The sequence below is a fragment of the Mesoplodon densirostris genome, chromosome 3, assembly GCF_025265405.1.
Source record: "Mesoplodon densirostris isolate mMesDen1 chromosome 3, mMesDen1 primary haplotype, whole genome shotgun sequence".
In the NCBI taxonomy this organism is placed as follows: Eukaryota; Metazoa; Chordata; class Mammalia; order Artiodactyla; family Ziphiidae; genus Mesoplodon; species Mesoplodon densirostris.
The window spans coordinates 64,629,347-64,650,057 of NC_082663.1; the positions used below are offsets into that span (position 1 = coordinate 64,629,347).

At 39.1% G+C, this 20,711-nt stretch overlaps 1 protein-coding gene across 1 annotated transcript in view; it reads right to left on the reverse strand.

The window, feature by feature from the left end:
• HOMER1 (homer scaffold protein 1) overlaps positions 1-20,711 on the reverse strand; it is a 137,740-nt gene that overhangs the window by 86,785 nt on the left and 30,244 nt on the right. Inside the window, exon 2 of the mRNA XM_060093087.1 lies at positions 3,785-3,941. Coding sequence (XP_059949070.1) covers positions 3,785-3,941 — 157 coding nt within the window. The remainder of the gene's footprint in view (positions 1-3,784; positions 3,942-20,711) is intronic.

Sequence of the window (20,711 nt, forward strand, 5' to 3'; positions counted from 1 at the left end):
TGATGGGGATTCCCTTGTGTGTTATTTGTTGTTTTTCCCTTGCTACTTTTAATATGATTTCTTTGTGTTTAATTTTTGACAGTTTGATTAATATGTGTCTTGGTGTATTTCTCCTTGGATTTATTCTGTATGGGACTCTCTGTGCCTCCTGGACTTGATTAACTATTTCCTTTCCCATATTAGGGAAGTTTTCAACTATAATCTCTTCAAATATTTTCTCAGTCCCTTTCTTTTTCTCTTCTTCTTCTGGAACCCCTATAATTCGAATGTTGGTGCGTTTAATGTTGTCCCAGAGGTCTCTGAGACTGTCCTCTGTTCTTTTCATTCTTTTTTCTTTATTTTGCTGTGCAGCAGTTATTTCCACTATTTTATCTTCCACCTCACTTATCCGTTCTTCTGCCTCAGTTATTCTGCTATTGATCCCATCTAGAGTATTTTTTATTTCATTTATTGTGTTTTTAATCGATGCTTGATTCGTCTTTAGTGCTTCTAGGTCCTTGTTAACTGTTTCTTGCATTTTGTCTATTCTATTTCCAAGATTTTGGATCATCTTTACCATCATTATTCTGAATTCTTTTTCAGATAGACTCCCTATTACCTCTTCATTTGTTAGGTCTGGTGGGTTTTTATCTTGCTCCTTCTCCTGCTGTGTGTTTTTCTGTCTTCTCATTTTGCTTATGTTACTGTGTTTGGGGTCTCCTCTTTGCAGGCTGCAGGTTCGTAGTTCCCGTTGTTTTTCGTGTCTGTCCCCAGTGGCTAAGGTTGGTTTAGTGGGTTGTGTAGGCTTCTCGGTGGAGGGGACTACTGCCTGTGTTCTGGTGGATGAGGCTGGATCTTGTCTTTCTGGTGGGCAGGTCCACGTCTGGTGGTGTGTTTTGGGGTGTTTGCGGACTTTTTATGATTTGAGGCAGCCTCTCTGCTAATGGGTGGTGTTGTGTTCCTGTCTTGCTAGTTGTTTGGCATAGGGTGTCCAGCACTGTAGCTTGCTGGTCGTTGAGTGAAGCTGGGTGCTGGTGTTGAGATGGAGATCTCTGGAAGATTTTCGCCGTTTGATAGTATGTGGAGCTGGGAGGTCTCTTGTGGACCAGTGTCCTGAAGTTCGCTCTCCCACCTCAGAGGCACAGCACTGACTCCTGGCTCCTCAATTTGGGATGATTTGTTGTCTATTCATGTATTCCACAGATGCAGGGTACATCAAGTTGATGGTGGAGCTTTAATCCGCTGCTTCTGAGGCTGCTGGGAGAGGTTTCCCTTTCTCTTCTTTGTTCTCACAGCTCCTGGGTCTCAGCTTTGGATTTGGCCCCGCCTCTGCGTGTAGGTCGCCGGAGGGTGTCTGTTCTTCGCTCAGACAGGACAGGGTTAAAGGAGCAGCCTCTTCGGGGACTCTGGCTCACTCAGGCCGGGCGGGAGGGAGGGGCACAGACTGCGGGGCGTGCCTGCAGCGGCAGAGGTCGGCGTGATGTTGCACCAGCCCGGGGCGCGCCGTGCGTTCTCCCAGGGAAGCCGCCCCTGGATCCCGGGACCCCGGCAGTGGCAGGCTGCACAGGCTCCCGGAAGGGCGGTGTGGACAGTGTCCTGCGCTCGCACACAGGCTTCTTGGCGGCGGCAGCAGCAGCCCCAGCGTCCCACGCCCGTCTCTGGGCTCCGCGCTTTCAGCCGCGACTCGCGCCCGTCTCTGGAGCTCCTTTATGCGGCGCTCTTAATCCCCTCTCCTCGCGCACCAGGAAACCAAGAGGGAAGAAAAAGTCTCCTGCCTCTTTGGCAGCTCCAGAGTTTTCCCGGACTCCCTCCCGGCTAGCTGTGGCACATTAGCCCCCTTCAGGCTGAGTTCTCGCCGCCAGTCCCAGTCCTCTCCCTGCGCTCTGACCGAAGCCCGAGCCTCAGCTCCAGCGCCGCCCGCCCTGGCGGGGGAGCAGACAAGCCTCTCGGGCTGGTGAGTGCCGCTCGGCACCGCTCCTCTGTGCGGGAATCTCTCTGCTTTGCCCTACCCAGGTATGTGGGGAGTTTCTTGCCTTTTGGGAGGTCTGGGGTCTTCTGCCAGCGTTCAGTAGTTGTTCTGTAGGAGTTGTTGCACGTGTAGCTGTATTTCTGGTGTATCTGTGGGGAGGAAGGTGATCTCCGCGTCTTACTCTTCCGCCATCTTACCCGGAAGTCATTAGTTCTTTTTTACAGATGAGAAAACTGAGACATGAAGACATTAAATATCTTGCTCTAGGTCACATGGCTAATAAGTATTAAAGTAAAAATTCAAACCAGATGGTCCAGCTTCAGAGTCTGTGGTCTTAACTCTACACTGAACTGTGAAAATTTCCTAGGAATTATCTACATGTATTATTCAAAATTCCTTGAGGAAAAAATGGAACTTCCCCCCTATTGAAGGGTATACTCCATCAGGCACTGAGGTAACTAAGTGCTTTGTAGATACTAACTCAATCCTTACAACTACTACTGAGGTGAGAACAATGAAGCTCAGAGAAGTAAACACATAATTTGCCCCAAATCAAAAACTTCATAGATGGTAGAATTGAGATAGAAACCCAGGCAGTCCATGCTCGTAAACATTTTACTATCTGCCTCTCCTAACAAATAAAAACAGGTCTTGTCCATACGCTTCTCTTCTGAATAATGGATGTCAGCTTTATTATTGAATACTGAACTTAATATTGAAAGACTTCCTATGATTTAGGGGGTTTTGAACTGCCTACTAGACTATAGAAGTATATCTGGGGCTTCCCTGGTGGTGCAGTGGTTGAGAGTCCGCCTGCCGATGCAGGGGATACGGGTTCGTGCCCCGGTCCGGGAAGATCCCACATGCCGCGGAGCGGCTGGGCCCGTGAGCCATGGCCGCTGAGCCTGCGCGTCCGGAGCCTGTGCTCCACAACGGGAGAGGCCACAACAGTGAGAGGCCCGCGTACCACAAAAAAAAAAAAAAAAAAAAAGAAGTATATCTGAAAAGAAGTCTAGTTCCTCACTAGATAACATGCTCCAAGAGTAGAAACTGTGTCCATCCTGTTGAAAACTATATTCCTAGCACCTAACACAGTGCCTGACACAACAGATATGCAATGAATATTTATCAAATAAACTGATTTCAAATTTGTAGAATATTTTGGTATGTAACTCAATATATATATAAGGTGGTTAATCTAAGTAATTTAGGGGATGAAAAAGTTGTTACCCGAAAAATGATCAATTTTGCTTTTTTGTTTGTTTGTTTTTTTGCAGTACGCGGGCCTCTCACTGTTGTGGCCTCTCTCGTTGCGGAGCACAGGCTCCGGACGCACAGGCTCAGCAGCCATGGCTCACGGGCCCAGCCACTCCGCGGCATGTGGGATCCTCCCGGACCGGGGCACGAACCCGTGTCCCCTGCATCAGCAGGCGGACTCTCAGCCACTGCGCCACCAGGGAAGCCCCAATTTTGTTTTTGTTTTTTGTTTTTTTTTTTTTGCCGTACGCGGGCCTCTCACTGTTGTGGCCTCTCCCATTGCGGAGCACAGGCTCCAGATGCGCAGGCTCAGCGGCCATGGCTCACGGGCCTAGCCGCTCCGCGGCATATGGGATCCTCCCAGACCGGGGCACGAACCCGTATCCCCTGCATCGGCAGGCGGACTCTCAACCACTGCGCCACCAGGGAGGCCCCCCAATTTTGTTTTTTAAAAGGTAAGTTTTTAAAGCTCAAAAGAAAATATTTTATTTTAATGAAGATAAAAATCTTCTGAATAAAACTGAAGTGTATACTATATAAAGCAAAACAGCAAGTTTATTTAATGTAAATGTAACTTACCTTTGAGCCATCTAAACTGATTATCCTATACACATTTCTTGTGCTGTCATAGAAATAAGACACAGTAACTGCATGCTTGCTGGTGGGTACCCAGTTCTTCTTTGTGTTTGGGTCGATCTGGAAGACATGAGCTCGAGTGCTGAAGATGGGTTGTTCCCTGTAGGGGAGAAAACAAAATGACAGGATGAAAGCAGCCACTTTTATTCCACTGGACAACAGAACATGAAAACTGTGATTCCACTTACCCAAAAATTCCCACATCCTTGAAAATAAGAGAAACTTTCTTTTAAATTTGAATACTCAGTATTATAACATTCTTTAAAACAATTACAGTCAATCCTTATTATTTGAAGATTCTGTATCTGTGATTTTGCCTACTCAGTAAAATGCATTTGTAACCCCAAAATCCATACTTGAGGTACTTCCTTGGTCTTTTCCAGTGACCTGACATGTACCTTTCCACCTGAGGTTGATCAAGGTAGCACTCTGCCTTCTTGTCTCAGCTCTCATACTATAAACAAGTGTTCTTTTTGCAATCTGTTTAGCACCATGAAGTCTGCATTTTTGTGCTTTTTGTTGGTGCTTTCACTGTTTCAAATGGCCCCCAAGCACAGTGCTGAGTGCTGTCTGTTCCTAGATGTAAGCAGACTGTGACGTGCCTCATGGAGAAAAAATGTTACATAAGTTTTGTTCAGGCATGAGTTACAGTGCTTTTGGCCATGAGTTCAATGGTAATGAATCAACAATATATATTAAATAGGGTGTCTTTAGATAGAAACATACATCAAACAAGGTTATTATTGATTGGCTGATGAAAATGTTGTGACCAGAGGCTCACAGGAATCTAACCCTGTGTTCCCCTCTGGACAATGGTTCAACACTCATTAATTCAGTGTTTGTGGTGCCTTTATAGAACAAAACCACTGCAAATAATTAGAACTGATGATATGCTGTTTAAATACAAGTATCTTATATGTGACTCTCACTAAGTTAAAAGTTTTTACCCATTTAAAACTACATTATTCTGGTAACAGGTAAAGAATTTACTGGGAAAGTTTACTTTCAATATAATCTGTACTATACTGAAAAATATAAGGAAAACAAAGTAGCCCATCATCACAGTATCTTTTACTTAGATCAAGTAAGGACTTAAAGATAAATGAGGTTTTTAAAATTATAATTTCAAGAACCAAAACTTATCAAAAATGTATATTCAAAATATGATCATTACAGATTTCTTTTACAGTCTGAAAAAACAAGCATGAGATGATCTGTATGTGATAGAAGCATTATAAGGCAAAATTTTCCAAGTTCTCAGTAAGAATTCTCTTGTAAAGAGCATTTACCAAAAATTTTTTTGGAGTCCAAATGTTTCTTTCATTTACATAACACTTTTCTTTCCTAAATCAGCTTAAGGTCCTAAAGAGACTTTTAACCGGTATTATATATATAATGTTAAAATTAATTGTTTAAATTTTTTAATTTTAAAGAATTAAAAATGTTTTCCAATTTTAAATTTAAAGAAGGGAAAAGAGAGTATGGAAAAGAGTGAAATTAGAAAACAGGCAAGGCAAATTTTGGTCTTTGGCAAAATGATTCTTCGGATTAATAATAATGGGCTGGGTGTCACATATGTCTCCTATGATTTACTTTAGCCCTTAGAGAGCTATTAGGAAAGGGAGGTACCTTCCCTGTATGTCACTGGGCTCTTCCCAGTTTCATTTCTGGAAACCACCATAACAACTGTTCTTATTAAAGAATCACTTTTGAAAGGAAGTGAGTGATACATTTTATGCCCCTCCCTAAAAAATGAAGCAGAAAGTCATCACTTCTGGCTTAACTGCCATTATACATGGGTTCATTCAGCAAATAATTATTAATAATCTGGCAAGGCGCTATGCCAGGATGCAGAATCCTTCCAAATTAGGAGTAGGCCCTGTTCATTCCCTTTCCCCATCCTCAATCCTCGACTTTCACAGTAAGGCTGGTGCTACATTTGGGTTATCGTCCAAAAGCCCTGCAACCTCTGCTTTTCTTTTTTTTCACCTTTTAATTAAAGTTCAGTGACTGCAGCTAGTTCCAATTCACAGGGAAATTCATTCACACAAAGTGCTATTTTTTAAGACACATAAGGAAGGGAAGTGGGCCATTCTTGGCTCTATTGACTTGATAATATTTTTTTCATTTGACAGGGGATAAATTTCTAGATAGTGTAGGCTGATAATTATAAGCATGTGTTCTAATAAATGTATTTTCCAAAAAAGTAAAACTGTTAAGACAATGATATTGCTTTTGCAAGCCTTATATGACCAATCATCAAATCCTTATTCAATGGAAATGCGATGTTTTGAGTCCAATAAATATTTTCCACACCACATTAATTCACAGTGTAATGAGTTGCACAATTATTCCACACAATTTAATTCCATTCTAAATAAAAACCTTTAGGGTAAACTAGCTATTTTACAAGCAAATGACGTCTGACATCAACTAAATATGCTGTTTTCTTCAATTCTTTTCTGAATAGCTGATTTCTTAAAGAAAGTTATAGTTCATTCAAAGAAAAAAAAAGTTGTAGTTCAAGATCTCTGTGGTTAAAGGCCTAGCCATCAACATCTGGATGATAAAGGCTAGGGAAATAATTTTACAGCTGATACACAGGGAAGAGAATTCCTAGAAGTAACGAGGATGTTACTACGTCTGTCAGGGCATATAAGCAGATGATTCACCCTTTTATGGAATATCTACTACATGGTAAAAACAGAGAGAGATGGTCTTTGCCCTTGAAAAGTTCAGTCTGGTGAGGGAAGACAGATATGTTAAGCAAATAAAATGCTCTTCACCATGATAGAGTCTCTGAAAATAAGTGGGTAAAGGCTACTGTGGAGAAACTGATGCCTAAGTCTGAAACCATGGCACAGTGGTTAGAGGGCATAGTACTTAGGCATGTGTAGCAAGAACCTCAGTGAGTATGTGTGCCTTTGAAGAATGAGGCTAGAGATAGAGAGAGAAGCCAGTTCATGACGGTACCCGCTGGAAACTACTGAGAGATGTAAATAGGAACAGCTTTGCATTTTAGAAAGATAAATTTAGTAGCACTGAAAAAGGTGGGTTGAAGGGAAACAACACTGGACATAGGGACACTAGTCAGAACCTTACAAAGGATCCCAAGTATTAAAAAAATAAAAAGAATAGGAGGTTAGGGAGTGGAATGAAGACATGAGGAGGGGCTAAAGGTAAATTTAGAAAGTAGAATCAATATGATAAAGTAACAGTTTGGATGTAGGGCAGTGGTTTATCAAACAGGGGTGAGTCGTCTCCCAGGGGACATTTTACAATGTCTGGAGACATTTTTGGTGGTCACAACGGAGGGAGATTGCTACTGGCTTCTAGTGGGAAGAAGCCAGGGGTGTTGCTGAACATCTACAATGCACAGGACAGCCTCCTACAACAAAAAACTATCCAGCCCAAAATGTCAACAGTGTCAAGGTTAAGAAATCATGATGTAGGAGATGGAGGAATCTGAGTCTTCTGGGTTTCTGGTCTGGGTGACCGAAAAGAAGACAGTGCCACTAGGCAGTATGGTAAACAGAAAATAAAGTCTGGAACGGGGGGATGGTGAGGGAAAGGATGAGCTCAGTTTTGACCAAGTTCTGATGCCTACAGGGTTTGCATGTAAAACTGTCAGGAAGGGGACTTAAAATGTTAGTTTGGAGCTCAGTAGAGAAAACCAGGCTGGAGTGAAAAGTTTTGGGAATCATCAAGAGAGCTTATCACTAGTCTGTTTAAGGTACATTTCAACACTAAGCATGTGGAAAAACTTCATTTTAGAGAAAAGCTGTAGAAGCAGCTTAAAGGATCTGAAAAGCATCTGACACTGATTATCCCAAGTGTTCAAGTGCTAATACTTTTTCAAATAAACTGGATGGCGCTCATAAATAAAGGTTAGACACACTACTTCCTTTATAACAATTCACACAAAACTAACTGCATCAAATACCAGCATTTTCCAAAGTATGTTCTATGGAACGAAAGTCCTAGAATTGAGTGTTCCATACTTATATAAGTTCTGCAAACACCTACGTGTTCTACTCTGAAACATTTATAATGCCCGTTAATATATTAAAGGTTCTGAGAAGTCCTGCAGTAAAGAAACCCATTTAACCCTGAATAACCCAGCATGCAGCAAAGTGATCTGATCCTAGAATTCTTTTTCACATAACACAGTAACATCTCATAGGACTTACATTTATAACCACAATATGAGAATCAAAAGATAAATTTTGAGGTAAACACATCTCACTGAAAGCCAATCTGTATATTCTACCATCTTTATTGACCTGTTACTAGAATATATATATATATATATATATATATATGGCATAATACAAAATTGAGGCCTTAGTCATGACTACAGTATTATTTCTTAAACAGATATAATGACACAAAGTAATTCTCCTAAGAAATTAAACATTAATCTAAAAATCAATTTTGAAAGCAAATAGATTTTTGCATGAAATGCTTTAAACTAGCTTAGAGAAACAAAACTAAACACAGAACACACAGAGACAGACAGACAGACACACACACACACTTTAATCCTAGAGAATCATCTACTTTGTAACTTCTTACATCAATAGTCAAGACGGGACTTCCCTGGTGGTGCAGTGGTTAAGAATCCGCCTGCCAACGCAGGGAACACGGGTTCGAGACCTGCTCCAGGAAGATCCCACATGCCATGGAGCAACTAAGCCCATGCGCCACAACTACTGAGCCTGTGCTCTAGAGCCCATGAGCCACAACTACTGAGCCCACGTGCCACAACTACTGAAGCCCGCCTGCCTACAGCCTGTGCTCCTCAACAAGAGAAGCCACTGCAATGAGAAGCCCGCGCACCACAATGAAGAGTAGCCTCCACTCGCCGCAACTAGAGAAAGCCCGCATGCAGCAATGAAGACCCAATGCAACCAAAAAGAAAGAAAGAAAAATTAAAAAAAAAAAAGTCAAGGCAATGAGTAGCTCAAATGACCTTACAGTTAGAAGGTTACTGAAGTGTTTTCCAGAAGGTTCGTAAAATAATTCTAGGAAGTTGGTATAAGAAGAATTCTGAAGGTCTTAACCGTGGGCTAATACTCTGTAAAAGTATTGATACTACATACATAGCAAAGCGGATATGAAGAAAGTTATGGTTTCAAACAATTGCCAGACTTTCCACTTAATTTTCCAAAAGAAAGTAGCCTGGCAGAGGTTAAAGGTATAAGGTAGATGATACCTTCCACTAAGAGTTTGACATTGCTACAGACACTGCTGGCTGACTATCCGCCAACTATTCCTTCTGGCTCCTTCCTAACACAGCTCACATGTTGTTCTCTACCCTCCTCCACATGACTGTGAGCTTCACTAAGATCATCAATGCAATCCCATTCTCCTTGCCAGAAGTCTGCTTAGGAAGGGACCTCTGAAGCAGTTCTGGCTAATGAGATAATCAGGGAAAGTTTGCTGGAAGCTTCTGGGTACACTCACAAAAAGATACGCACATAAGGGCTTCCCTGGTGGCGCAGTGGTTGAGAGTCCGCCTGCCGATGCAGGGGACACGGGTTCGTGCCCCGGTCCGGGAGGATCCCACATGCCGCGGAGCGGCTAGGCCCGTGAGCCATGGCCACTGAGCCTGCACGTCTGGAGCCTGTGCTCCGCAACGCGAGAGGCCCCAACAGTGAGAGGCCCGTGTACCGCAAAAAATAAATAAATAAATAAATAAATAAGATACACACATAAGAAGGGACGGTCTCTTAAATAACGTTGTGTTTGCAGTGACATTCGGACCTGAAGAGTCATCTTAGGACCTTGAGGGCAGCTAACATGAGAACAAAGCCAACACTGTGAACAAGAGCAGATGGAAAAACCAGGAATCTGTTTCCTTGATTATGTCATTGAATCGATGACTCAGCCTCTAGGCTTTTTATGTGATAAAACAAGTTTCCTAGTTGTTCCAAGCAGTTGTCATTTAAAAAATTACACAAATAATAATTGAGGAAAGAGGTATACATATAATAAATTCTGCAATAATGTGCTCCCCAATAAAATGTGATTGGTGGTCTTCCAGTTCTCCTGGCTAGCTAGCACACACTGGTCATTCACTAACTTTGTAACACAGATCCACATACAATTAGATTTTTAGGGCCCCATTTAATACTGTAGAGGTAATCAATGGAAAAATTTATAAGGCTAACTGATTGAGATGGGTGGAAGAAACATGGAAATCATAAAAGTTCATTATCAATTGACTTTCTGCTATAAGGATTTAATATCCAAGTCTTTTAATCAAGAAACAGCAGTATAACAGCGTGTTAGAGATATGCAGACAACTACCAAGAGAAATAAAAATGGGAATTTGTAATAGCAGTTGCCTGGGGGGACAGGGCTAGATGAAGGACAAGATGAGATAGGAAACTAGTACTTGTCTTTACAAACCTTTAAGTACTATTTAACTTTTAAAACTTGTTCTAGTACTAAAAGATTTTCTTAAGTGCCACAGTGTAGGAAGCTACACTTATATCACAGTTAATGCTGAGAGAAGAATGCTTTAGGGGCCACTTTTTTTTTTTTTTTTTTTTTTCCGCGGCACGCGGACCTCTCACTGTTGTGGCCTCTCCCGTTGCGTAGCACAGGCTCTGGAGGGCAGGCTTAGCAGCCATGGCTCACAGGCCCAGCCGCTCCGCGGCACGTGGGATCCTCCCGGACCGGGGCACGAACCCGTGTCCCCTGCATCGGCAGGCGGACTCTCAACCACTGCGCCACCAGGAAAGCCCTAGGGGCCACTTTTGAAGACTGCCAAAGAACCATAGAATAAGTGACAATTTTTAATAGCTTGGAACTCAACTAACTTAACAGGACATCATCTGAAAGCATTCTTATTATTCATAAAGAGGAATAAAGGGAAAGTAAGACAAGAGCAGAAATTCCAAATGTGTCCAACTATGGCTCTGGAAGTGCTGAAGGTATGTCCACTTCCTTCCTTCATTAGAAGTAAATACACAGGAAGTAAGACAAAAAACATTCTACCTTTAGCTTGGTTTTTGGAGTTTGAAGTGGGAAGAGAAGCGGGACAATACGTGTTAAGGCCAAAAGGACATGGGCAAGGTTGAGACAAGGAGTGGATGGACACAAATGACCATTTAACCTCAAATGCAATGCCTGAAGAATTTAGTCTCAGTGCCATTATGAGCTGGCACAGCATGTCTTCAGACAAGCTGGAGCTCAAGCACTGGAACGTCCTCAAAAGAACTGTCCGTACTAGTTAATAATATAAAGTGTAATTCCACTGGATTATCAGGTAATTGGTTTACTTCCCCTATCCCACCATCCAGCTCTACTCTCCCAGCACACGCCTGTAACAAAAATCTTACTGACTACAACAGCTGTTTTGATGCGGCTCAAAGATTACAACTGCATATTATCAGCTATGTATTTCTATTACCATGTTATGTGTTTAACAGGTGATTACTTATCCATTTTGAATTTTCTTTAAAACAAACAAATAACACATGCTTCCTCTGAGGCAAGCAAAGCTTTATCCGACTAATGGCTACCCCACACATAGTTGTACCACAAGAGCGCCATCTAGTGATGAACCAAAAACATAGCAGGTGTTTGTTTAAACTTCCAAGTTACTATACAGAAAAAACAAAATCGTAAAGGAAATTGCTATAACATAGGTATACAGACTTAAAATGTGACACCAACAACTACAGAACGTCTTTTCTGGAAGAATTCTTAAAAAGTGTATGATCTGAATTCCTTGGTCTTTGAACTGGTTAATTACACATTCAAACGAAAGATTTTTAAAGAAAATCATTGTATCATAACAATTGCGCATCAGAAATATCTTTATGACATCAGGTATTTGACTTAATTCGCATATCTGAAGAAAATATAATCAAATAAATTAAAAATTTCAATCTGGAGTTTAAGATTACTAAATTATAAAACTGTATTTCAAACAGTAACAACATTGTTTATACTCCTTATATACAGCCTTCATTTTAAGTTTTCTTTTTTTTTTTCTCGGTCTCAGTCCTTTCATTAAGGCACAGCACTAGTTATTAAAAGGGATTACAGTACTTATTTACGTTGGGCACTTTAATCAGTAGCTACATTTAAAAGATCAAAGGAATATGTTCAAATTCATAGGAAAGAGCAAGTAAACCCACTCAATGTATATATTTAAGCAACATCTTCAGTACTCAAAGGACCTGGCTTGCTAGGTCCTTTGAATATTGACTTCCAAGTGACATCATCTCTGCCCCACTCCCCCTTTTAAAACTCTATTTATTTCAGATAAAATATATGAGGACATATTCCTGGTAACTCAGTTACATTTAAAATTAGTACTGTACTTTCAATTTCACTAGACTTTAAACATTCTTCTTTTCCCAGTTGATTTCCACTAAATAAAGCTATATTCTGAGAACTCACAGTATACACTAGGGAAATCTAAGGAAAATAGCCTCTTGTTAATGAGAATTTAATTCTTGTTAATATATATGGCACATTCCTAAAAATCCAAAATAAGTAATTTTCTAGTAGACATCCAATTCCTAGAAACTTTTCAAGTGAATTAAATGTTAAAAGATTACTTAAGTTCTAATACCAACAATACTTCAAGGAACAATAATACTCTTAGGTACTCTTTTCCTTTACACTTAGTTCAAACTAACCAAGTGAATATGCAATCCATATTCTATCTGAACAAGCAAATACTCTAAAAAATAAACTTATGATTGAAGAGAAAGATCCAAAGGTATTTTGGCAAAATACTGAATAGAAAGATCCAAAGGTATTTTGGCAAAATATTAACATTTGCTACATTTGAATAGTGGTTGCATAGATGTTACATTATTCCCTGTATTACTATGAATATTTTTAATTGTGCAAAACAAACAATAAAACCGCACACCATTTCTCTAGAGTTCTTATTAACACTGAGAAATCTGACTAAATCAGCCACATTTTATTTTATGCATATGTAGATCTTTTTTTTTAAACTGCTGTGCAAAAGTTGGCACTATGGTCAGAACTGTACTATCCAACACGGTGACTACTGAGCATCTGAAATGTGGCTAGGTCAATTGAGAAAGTGAATTAGTTTATTTGATACTCAAGTAAGTCAGTTACTGAAATACTTTTAAGCATGTATGGAACAACTTGGATATGTGAGTCTACTGTTTCAATGTAACTTTTATGAAATTTAAATTCAGATCAAGTATTTTTGATAAAAATTTTAGCATCCAAACTGAGAGGTGCTCTAAGTGCAAAATACACAGTGGATAGCATGAAAAAAGAATGTAAAATCTGAATCTCTTTACATATGTTAAAAATATTATGGATATACAGTTGACCCTTGAACATGGATTTGAACTGTGCAGGTCTACTTACACACGGATTTTTTCCAATAAAGATATTAGAAAATTTTTTGCAGATTACACAACAGTTTGAAAAAACTCGCAGACAAACCACATAGCCTAGGAAAATTGAAAAAATAAGAAAAAGTTAGCTATGTCATGAATGCATAAAATATATGTAGACACTGGTCTATCCTCACACAGGTATAAGGTGAGTAATATTTAATATAAAATTAATAATAAGGGCTTCCCTGGTGGTGCAGTAGTTGAGAATCTGCCTGCTAATGCAGGGGACACGGGTTCGAGCCCTGGTCTGGGAGGATCCCACATGCCGCAGAGCAACTAGGCCCGTGAGCCACAACTACTGAGCCTGCGCGTCTGGAGCCTGTGCTCCGCAACGAGAGAGGCCGCGATAGTGAGGCCCGCGCACCGCGATGAAGAGTGGCCCCCGCTTGCCACAACTAGAGAAAGCCCTCACACAGAAACTAAGACCCAACACAGCACAAATAAATTAATTAATAAACTCCTACCCCCAACATCTTCTAAAAAAAAAAAAATTAGTTTTCTGTTTTTTAACTTTGCTTTCAAAGAATTACATTACCGTACAGTATGCCCCTCTCTCTGATAATTGGAGAAACTGTGTATCAGCCTATCATCACAGGTAAGCAGTTAAAAAAAAAAGTAATAGGGCTTCCCTGGTGGCGCAGTGGTTGAGAGTCCGCCTGCCGATGCAGGGGACACGGGTTCGTGCCCCGGTCCGGGAGGATCCCACATGCCGCAGAGCGGCTGGGCCTGTGATCCATGGCCGCTGAGCCTGCGCGTCCGGAGCCTGTGCTCCGTAATGCGAGAGGCCACGACAGTGAGAGGCCCGCGTACCGCAAAAAAAAAAAAAAAAAAAAAAAGGAACGGCGGTCTGGTGGTTAAAACTCCATGCTTCCAATGCAGGGGGTGAGGGTTCTATCCCTGGTGGGGGAATTAAGATCCCACATGCCACTCGGCGTGGCCAAAAAAAAAAAAAAAAAAAGTAACAATGTTTCTAATATTGTATTATGAATATGACTGTAATACTGTATGCCATAAAAATTTTATAATAATTCATTCATTAGTGTATAGGCTAGGCTACTGTGAAGCAATTGTATTGATTATTAACACTAGGCTATCACAAAGCCATCACATTGTTGCCTCTTTGTTATCAATGCATGAATTGTTACACCTGTAAATAAAAATGAATTTCTTTTTCACATTATCACTTTTGATGTCTACTGTTAGCAATATATGTAACATCTATACTGTTTTGTATCATATAAGACAATATCGATGTAGGTACTGACAGGTGATTCCTCTTGTAAACAGATGATATATACTTAATGATATTGATAAATACAATACTGTAAATGTATTTTCACTTATGATTTTCTTAATGATGTTTTATTTTGTCTAGCTTACTGTATTATAAGAATACACTATATAATATATATAGCATATAAAATATGTGTTAACCAACTATTAATGTTACTGGTAACAGTACTGGTCAATAATAGGATATCAGTAGTTAGGTTTTGGGTGCATCAGAGGTTATAAGCAGATTTTTGACTGCGTGGGAGGTTGGTCCCCCTAACCCCAGCACTGTTCAAGGGTCAACTGTATTGTCAACATATATTAAAATTTATTTTACCTTTTAGAAACTGTAAATTTAAAATTACATGTGTTACTCATCCTGTATTTCAAGTGGAAAATACTGGACAATTTTTGTAGCCACTTCCTTACTGATAGACATATAGGTTGTTCCAATTTCTGAACTATTACAAACAATGTCCCTGTATGTTCACTTGTGTACACATGCAAGAGAGATACTAGAAGCTGAATTCCTGGTCACGGGGTATGCATCATAGCATATTTCCGTATTGCTTCTCACAACACATGTATCAGTTTATACTTTAATAGTCTAATATTATTTCCTCCCAACACTTGGTAAGGTCTAAGTAATTTATGCCAACTTGATGGGCATGAAATGGTATTTCACCATTGCTGAATTTGCACATCCCTGATTACTAGTGAGGCTAAGGAGGTCTTCATATATTTCTGGGCCATTTGAGCCCAAAAGAGTTCTACCCTTATTCCCAAGGGTAGAATAAAACCCTATTTTGCTGCAGAGAGTGAAAACCCTATTTTAAAACCCTATTTTAGCTGCAGAGAGTGAAAAGACCAGAATCCAAAGTCATCCCTCAAACTATATGCATGGAAACATCTCATATATACAATTCTAACCACATGTTAGAATTTAGGTGATCTTAATTAAAGTGAACACCCACTAACATAGAGAAAGGCAGAGTTGCTTATTTTTCTAAATCTGATGACATTTAATGTTTAAAAATCAATATAGTATAGATATAGCATACATATTCTGCTATTTTTCAAAGGTAAATTACAGTTCTTTGGTATAAAATTTAGTTTTCATATTCTTGTACCAAATTGTTTCCGACATGCCTTAAAATTTTCTCCTTTGTGGAGGGGCAAGTAGGAGAATGGTAAATGTGTATTAGTCAAACTTTTAACTTAGAGTCATGAAAATATTTTTCTGTCTTAGCATCAAAAAATAATTTTAACAGATAAAACATATTTAATGTTAAACTAGAGGTCAAAAGTAACAACACAATTCTCTTCTCAAATACATTAAACTCCTGGATGCTTTCCAAATAGTAAACGCCACCAGTCCATTCCCACTCTGTTTCTCTCTGCAATTCTCATTCCAACAGCCCTCAAGCTTGGAAGTGATTCTCACTTTCACCTATCAAGTTTCCTCTAGTCACAGCTAATAATTAGATTTATCTCTTTTCTGAATGGTCCTCAAGTAGTTTAGCTACAAGTCCTACCAATGAACAGCATCTGGTATTTTATGCATGGTCGCCACACATTCCCAGTATCTCAGGATTACCTAGCTTTCATACTATTTTATTTTTCCATTGAAAAAGGCTGTATTAAATATAACTAAATGTGATTTATGGTTTCCATTTTTGTTGGCTTTTCAGGCAACAAAAATTATAGGCAAAACTATCAGATGCTGTGTCCCAATGTGGGGTTTTGCAAATACAACCAATCCCTGTGATTATGTGGTGTTTTGCTCAAATGCATTAGATCTATTACACAACAACTGTGTTAACAATTCAGGCATTATGGTATCACAAAAGCCCAAACAAACACATTTTCTGACTGTGAAGTTATTTAACATTTTTCACTGACCAAAAATTTGATTCAATAGTACAGTAAGCTAGATTTGGTTGTTTGTTTCCTCTTTAGCTTTTCTGAAAATGAATTTAGTAGAGGTAAAGGGAGGCTGATTTCTGAGCTACCTGGAAGAGATAATCACTAAAGATAAAAGCACCTGACAAGATATAGTACTCCAGAGCTTATGAGAGTGTTTTTCAAACACTGGGTCACAACCCAGAGGGTTATAATTAACTTAATGGGCATTTTAAGCAATGAATGAGAATGTAAAACATCAGACTGTATCACACTTGGTAAGGGTATATGTATCATTTCATGAAACTTTTGGCTACATTTTTATATATGCTTGTCATAAAGTAGGATGTCTTTTTTTTTTTTCTACTGTGGATCAAAAAGTTTAAAAACCTAGAGATAAAAAATGCTTTTATTTAATGTTCATGAAAACTCTGTGAAGCAGGTATACAACACCCATTTCATAGTACAAAAGCATAGGTCCTAAGTGACTTATCCAAAGTCACACAGCTAGAAAATGATATAATAAGCATATTTTTTTTAAAAATGCAAATGGAAATGAAATTCAAGCTCACTAGGAATCAAAGAACTGCAAATTAAAACCACGAGTTATCATTTTTTCACCTGTCAAAACAGGAAATCTTTTTTTTTTTTAATGAAAAAAATTCAATGTTAGAGTTTAAGGAAATCTGACACTTTCAGAAACACCTAGTGGGGGTATAAATTAGTAAAGGCTTTCCGAAAACACTTTGACAATGCATATCAAAAGCTTTAAACTTCTGTGCATATCCTTTGACATAGCAATTTCATTCTAGGAACTTACCTTAAGGAAATAATATATATATATGCAGAGATTTAGCTATAGGGATGTATCACCACTCTGTTTATGATAAGCAAAGATTGTAAATTAAAACATCTAATGATGTAAGATCAAATAAATCATGGTAGATCCACATAACGGAACCCTATGTAGCCATTAAAAAACAAAGTTTCAGAATATTCAGTGACATAAGGTGTCCAATATAGTAAGTGAAAAGAGTTTATGTAAAACTGTTAACACAGCACAATTCAATTTTTGTTTAAGAATTTATCTACAGTTGAATCCCAAACAACGTGAGGGTTAAGGGCACCAATACTCTGAGCAGTCAAAAACCCAAGTACAACTTTACAGTCGGCTCTCTGTATCCTTGGATTCAACCAACCTTAGATCGTGCAGTATCGTGATATGTATCTAGCAAAAAAAATCCAAGCATAAGTGGACCTCCACAGCGCAAACCCGTGTTGTTCAAGGGTCAACTGTATATTCAGAGAAAAAAATCCACAGAAGATATACTTATATTCTGCCCTTTCCCTGCCTTGCCTTTTCCCAACACAGAAACCAGAGTGATCCTTCTAAAAACTGAAGCTAGTATTAAAATACTCCAGGAAAAAAAAAAGGGGGCAAGAGGTTAGGATAAACCAAGTAAGGCAAAATGAGGTTGCTACTGAAGTGGGTGGGAAAATGGTGGTATAGGAGACTGTATTTTCTACTTTTTTGTATGTCTAAAAAATTTCATAATATAGAGTTTTAAAGTAATAAAACCTAAACCAGGTGGAGCATTGCTCAAAACCCTCCAATGGCTTCCCATCTCACTCATAGTAAAAGCCAAAGTCCTTAAAATGGTCTAAAGACCTGCCATCAGTGTTTCTCAACCCTGGCTGCATTACAAACACCTGGCCCCAAGCCCTAGACTCACTGGTCTGGTGGGCAGCCCCGCTTCCAAGGTGATTCTCACGTGGAATCACCTCTCAGGAGGAAAGACCACTATAGGATAGGACCCCTGCTCCCTCTCCAACCTTTCTGTAGCTTACTGTTTTGTTTTGTTTTAATTTTTATTGGAGTATAGTTGATTTACAATGTTGTGTTTCAAGTGTAGAGCAAAGTAAATCAGTTATAGCTATACATATATTCACTCTTTCTTTTTTTTTTAGATTCTTTTCCCATATAGGCCATTACAAAGTATTGAGTAGAGTTCCCTGTGCTATACAGCAGGTTCTTATTAGTTATCTACTTTATACACAGTAGTATGTATATGTCAATCCCAATCTCCCAATTTATCCCTCCTCCCCCTTACCCGCTGGTAACCATAAGTTTGTCTTCTACATCTGTGACTCTACTTCTGTTTTGTACGTAAGTTCATTCATACCCTTTTTTTTTTTGATTCCACATATAAGTGATATCATATGATATTTGTCTTTCTCTCTCTGACTTACTTCACTCCATATGACAATCTCTAGGTCCATCCATGTTGCTGCAAATGGCATTATTTTGTTCTTTTTTATGGCTGAGTAATATTCGAAAAGATACATGCACCCCAGCGTTCACTGCAGCACTATTTACAATAGCCAGAACATGGAAGCAACCTAAGTGTCCATCAACAGAGGAATGGATAAAGAAGATGTGGCACATACATACAATGGAATATTACTCAGCCATGAAAAAGAACAAAATGCCATTTGCTTACTGTTTTTTGCCCAGCCACAATGGCCCTCCTTGTTTCTCAAACAATGCCAAGCACCCCCTACCTCAGGGCCTTTGCCTGAAGCACTCTTTCCCCTCAGATCTGTCTAGAATCTTCCTTTGCCTCCTTCAGGTGTTTGCTCAAATGTTACTTTCACAGTGAGGCCTTCCTGGTTGCCCTATATAAAGACTGTAGCCCCTTCCTCTCCTCTCCCAGGACTTCCCTATCCCCCTTCTTTTACTGTTCCCCACTGCACTTATCACCATCTGACATACAACATATTTTCTTATTTATTATCCCTCTCCCCCAGCTAAAGTGTTGTCTCCTTAAGGGCAAGGATTTTGCCATTTTTAATCAGGGCTGTGTTCCCAGCAACTCAAACACCTGGCACATATTAAGCACCCAGAAAATACTTAATAAATAAATGAATAAATGATTATATACCAAGAGATTTAGAGTTGGTGGTGGTGGGATTACAAATGACTTATTTTTTCTTATCTCAACTTTTCAATATGTGAACATGTACTATATTTATAAGAAAAAAATTTGAGCAAACAATTTTAATGCAATGTATTTCCTTGCTTTAAAAAAACAGTTAGTGGAATGTTATCTCCGTGATTACACAAATAAATAGCTATGTAAACATCCAGTGAGCTTTAGATTTGTGCACTTTACTGAATATATGCCTTAAATTTTTAAAAAACTGAATGACAGTTAAAAATATTACAGCCTGAGTGATAATGAATTCATCTGGCAAACAGAGATTTGGAGACACTCTTGCCTGTGGAATACTTCCTACAAATCATCCACAAATCTCCACTGAGGCAAGTTTTTTCATCAACTAGGTCTCCTCAGAATTCTCTTTATGGTGTGTAACAATACCTAGAGTTATCCTATACAACAATAATCTAAAACTATTTGTGTGCCTTTAATTGTGAACCAGCAAGCTCGTCCTAAGAAATCCTGTAAAATATCAACTCTAAGAAAGCCAATCATCTAAACCTGGAGAAAGTTCCCTAACTGGTTCTCCAGCTAACAAAGCATAGAAGATGATGATGGATTAACTAAACATTAAGTACAAATATTAGCTGAACCAACTGATAAATAGAAAAGTATAAATTCTAATAAAGCCTTTGTGTTTCGCAGACATTCCACACTATCTAAGTGGATAATAACAGAACCTGGATTAAGGTTGCCTCATCCAACTATTCAGTGACCATTTAGGAACCAGTTCTCTTCAGTTCTTCTATGAAAGTCTAAAACCTGGATTCTGGACAAAGTGGTAAAATCTACTCTTAAATCTTTCCTACTCAAACATAGCCTCTCATCATGTGAAAAAGAGCTCTAGAGCCTCAATTGAATGCTCTTTTTGAGACATTTGAGAAAAAACAAGTTAGCCTTATTTCTCAAGAAGAGAGCAGTGGTCTTAATGGCAAGGGTACTACAAACAGCACATGAGCATGGCATGTCATCCTACAACAATTTTACATCACGGTAATAAAAAAAATCATATCAAAAATAAATATGGCTAGACTATGGAGAAAAATGCAAAGTTTATATGAATTTATAAGCTAGGCCATAACACTTTTAAAAAAAAATCAACACCTTCCTATCCCCAGTATCCTAAATGCATTCATTTTTTTCTACTATTTTTTACTTTGGTAGAAATATCAAAAGTATTTGTTGAGTCATTTGTAGTGATGTGGATGCACCTAGAGTCTGTCATACAGAGTGAAGTCAGAAAGAAAAAAACCAATACCGTATATTAACACATATATATGGCATCTA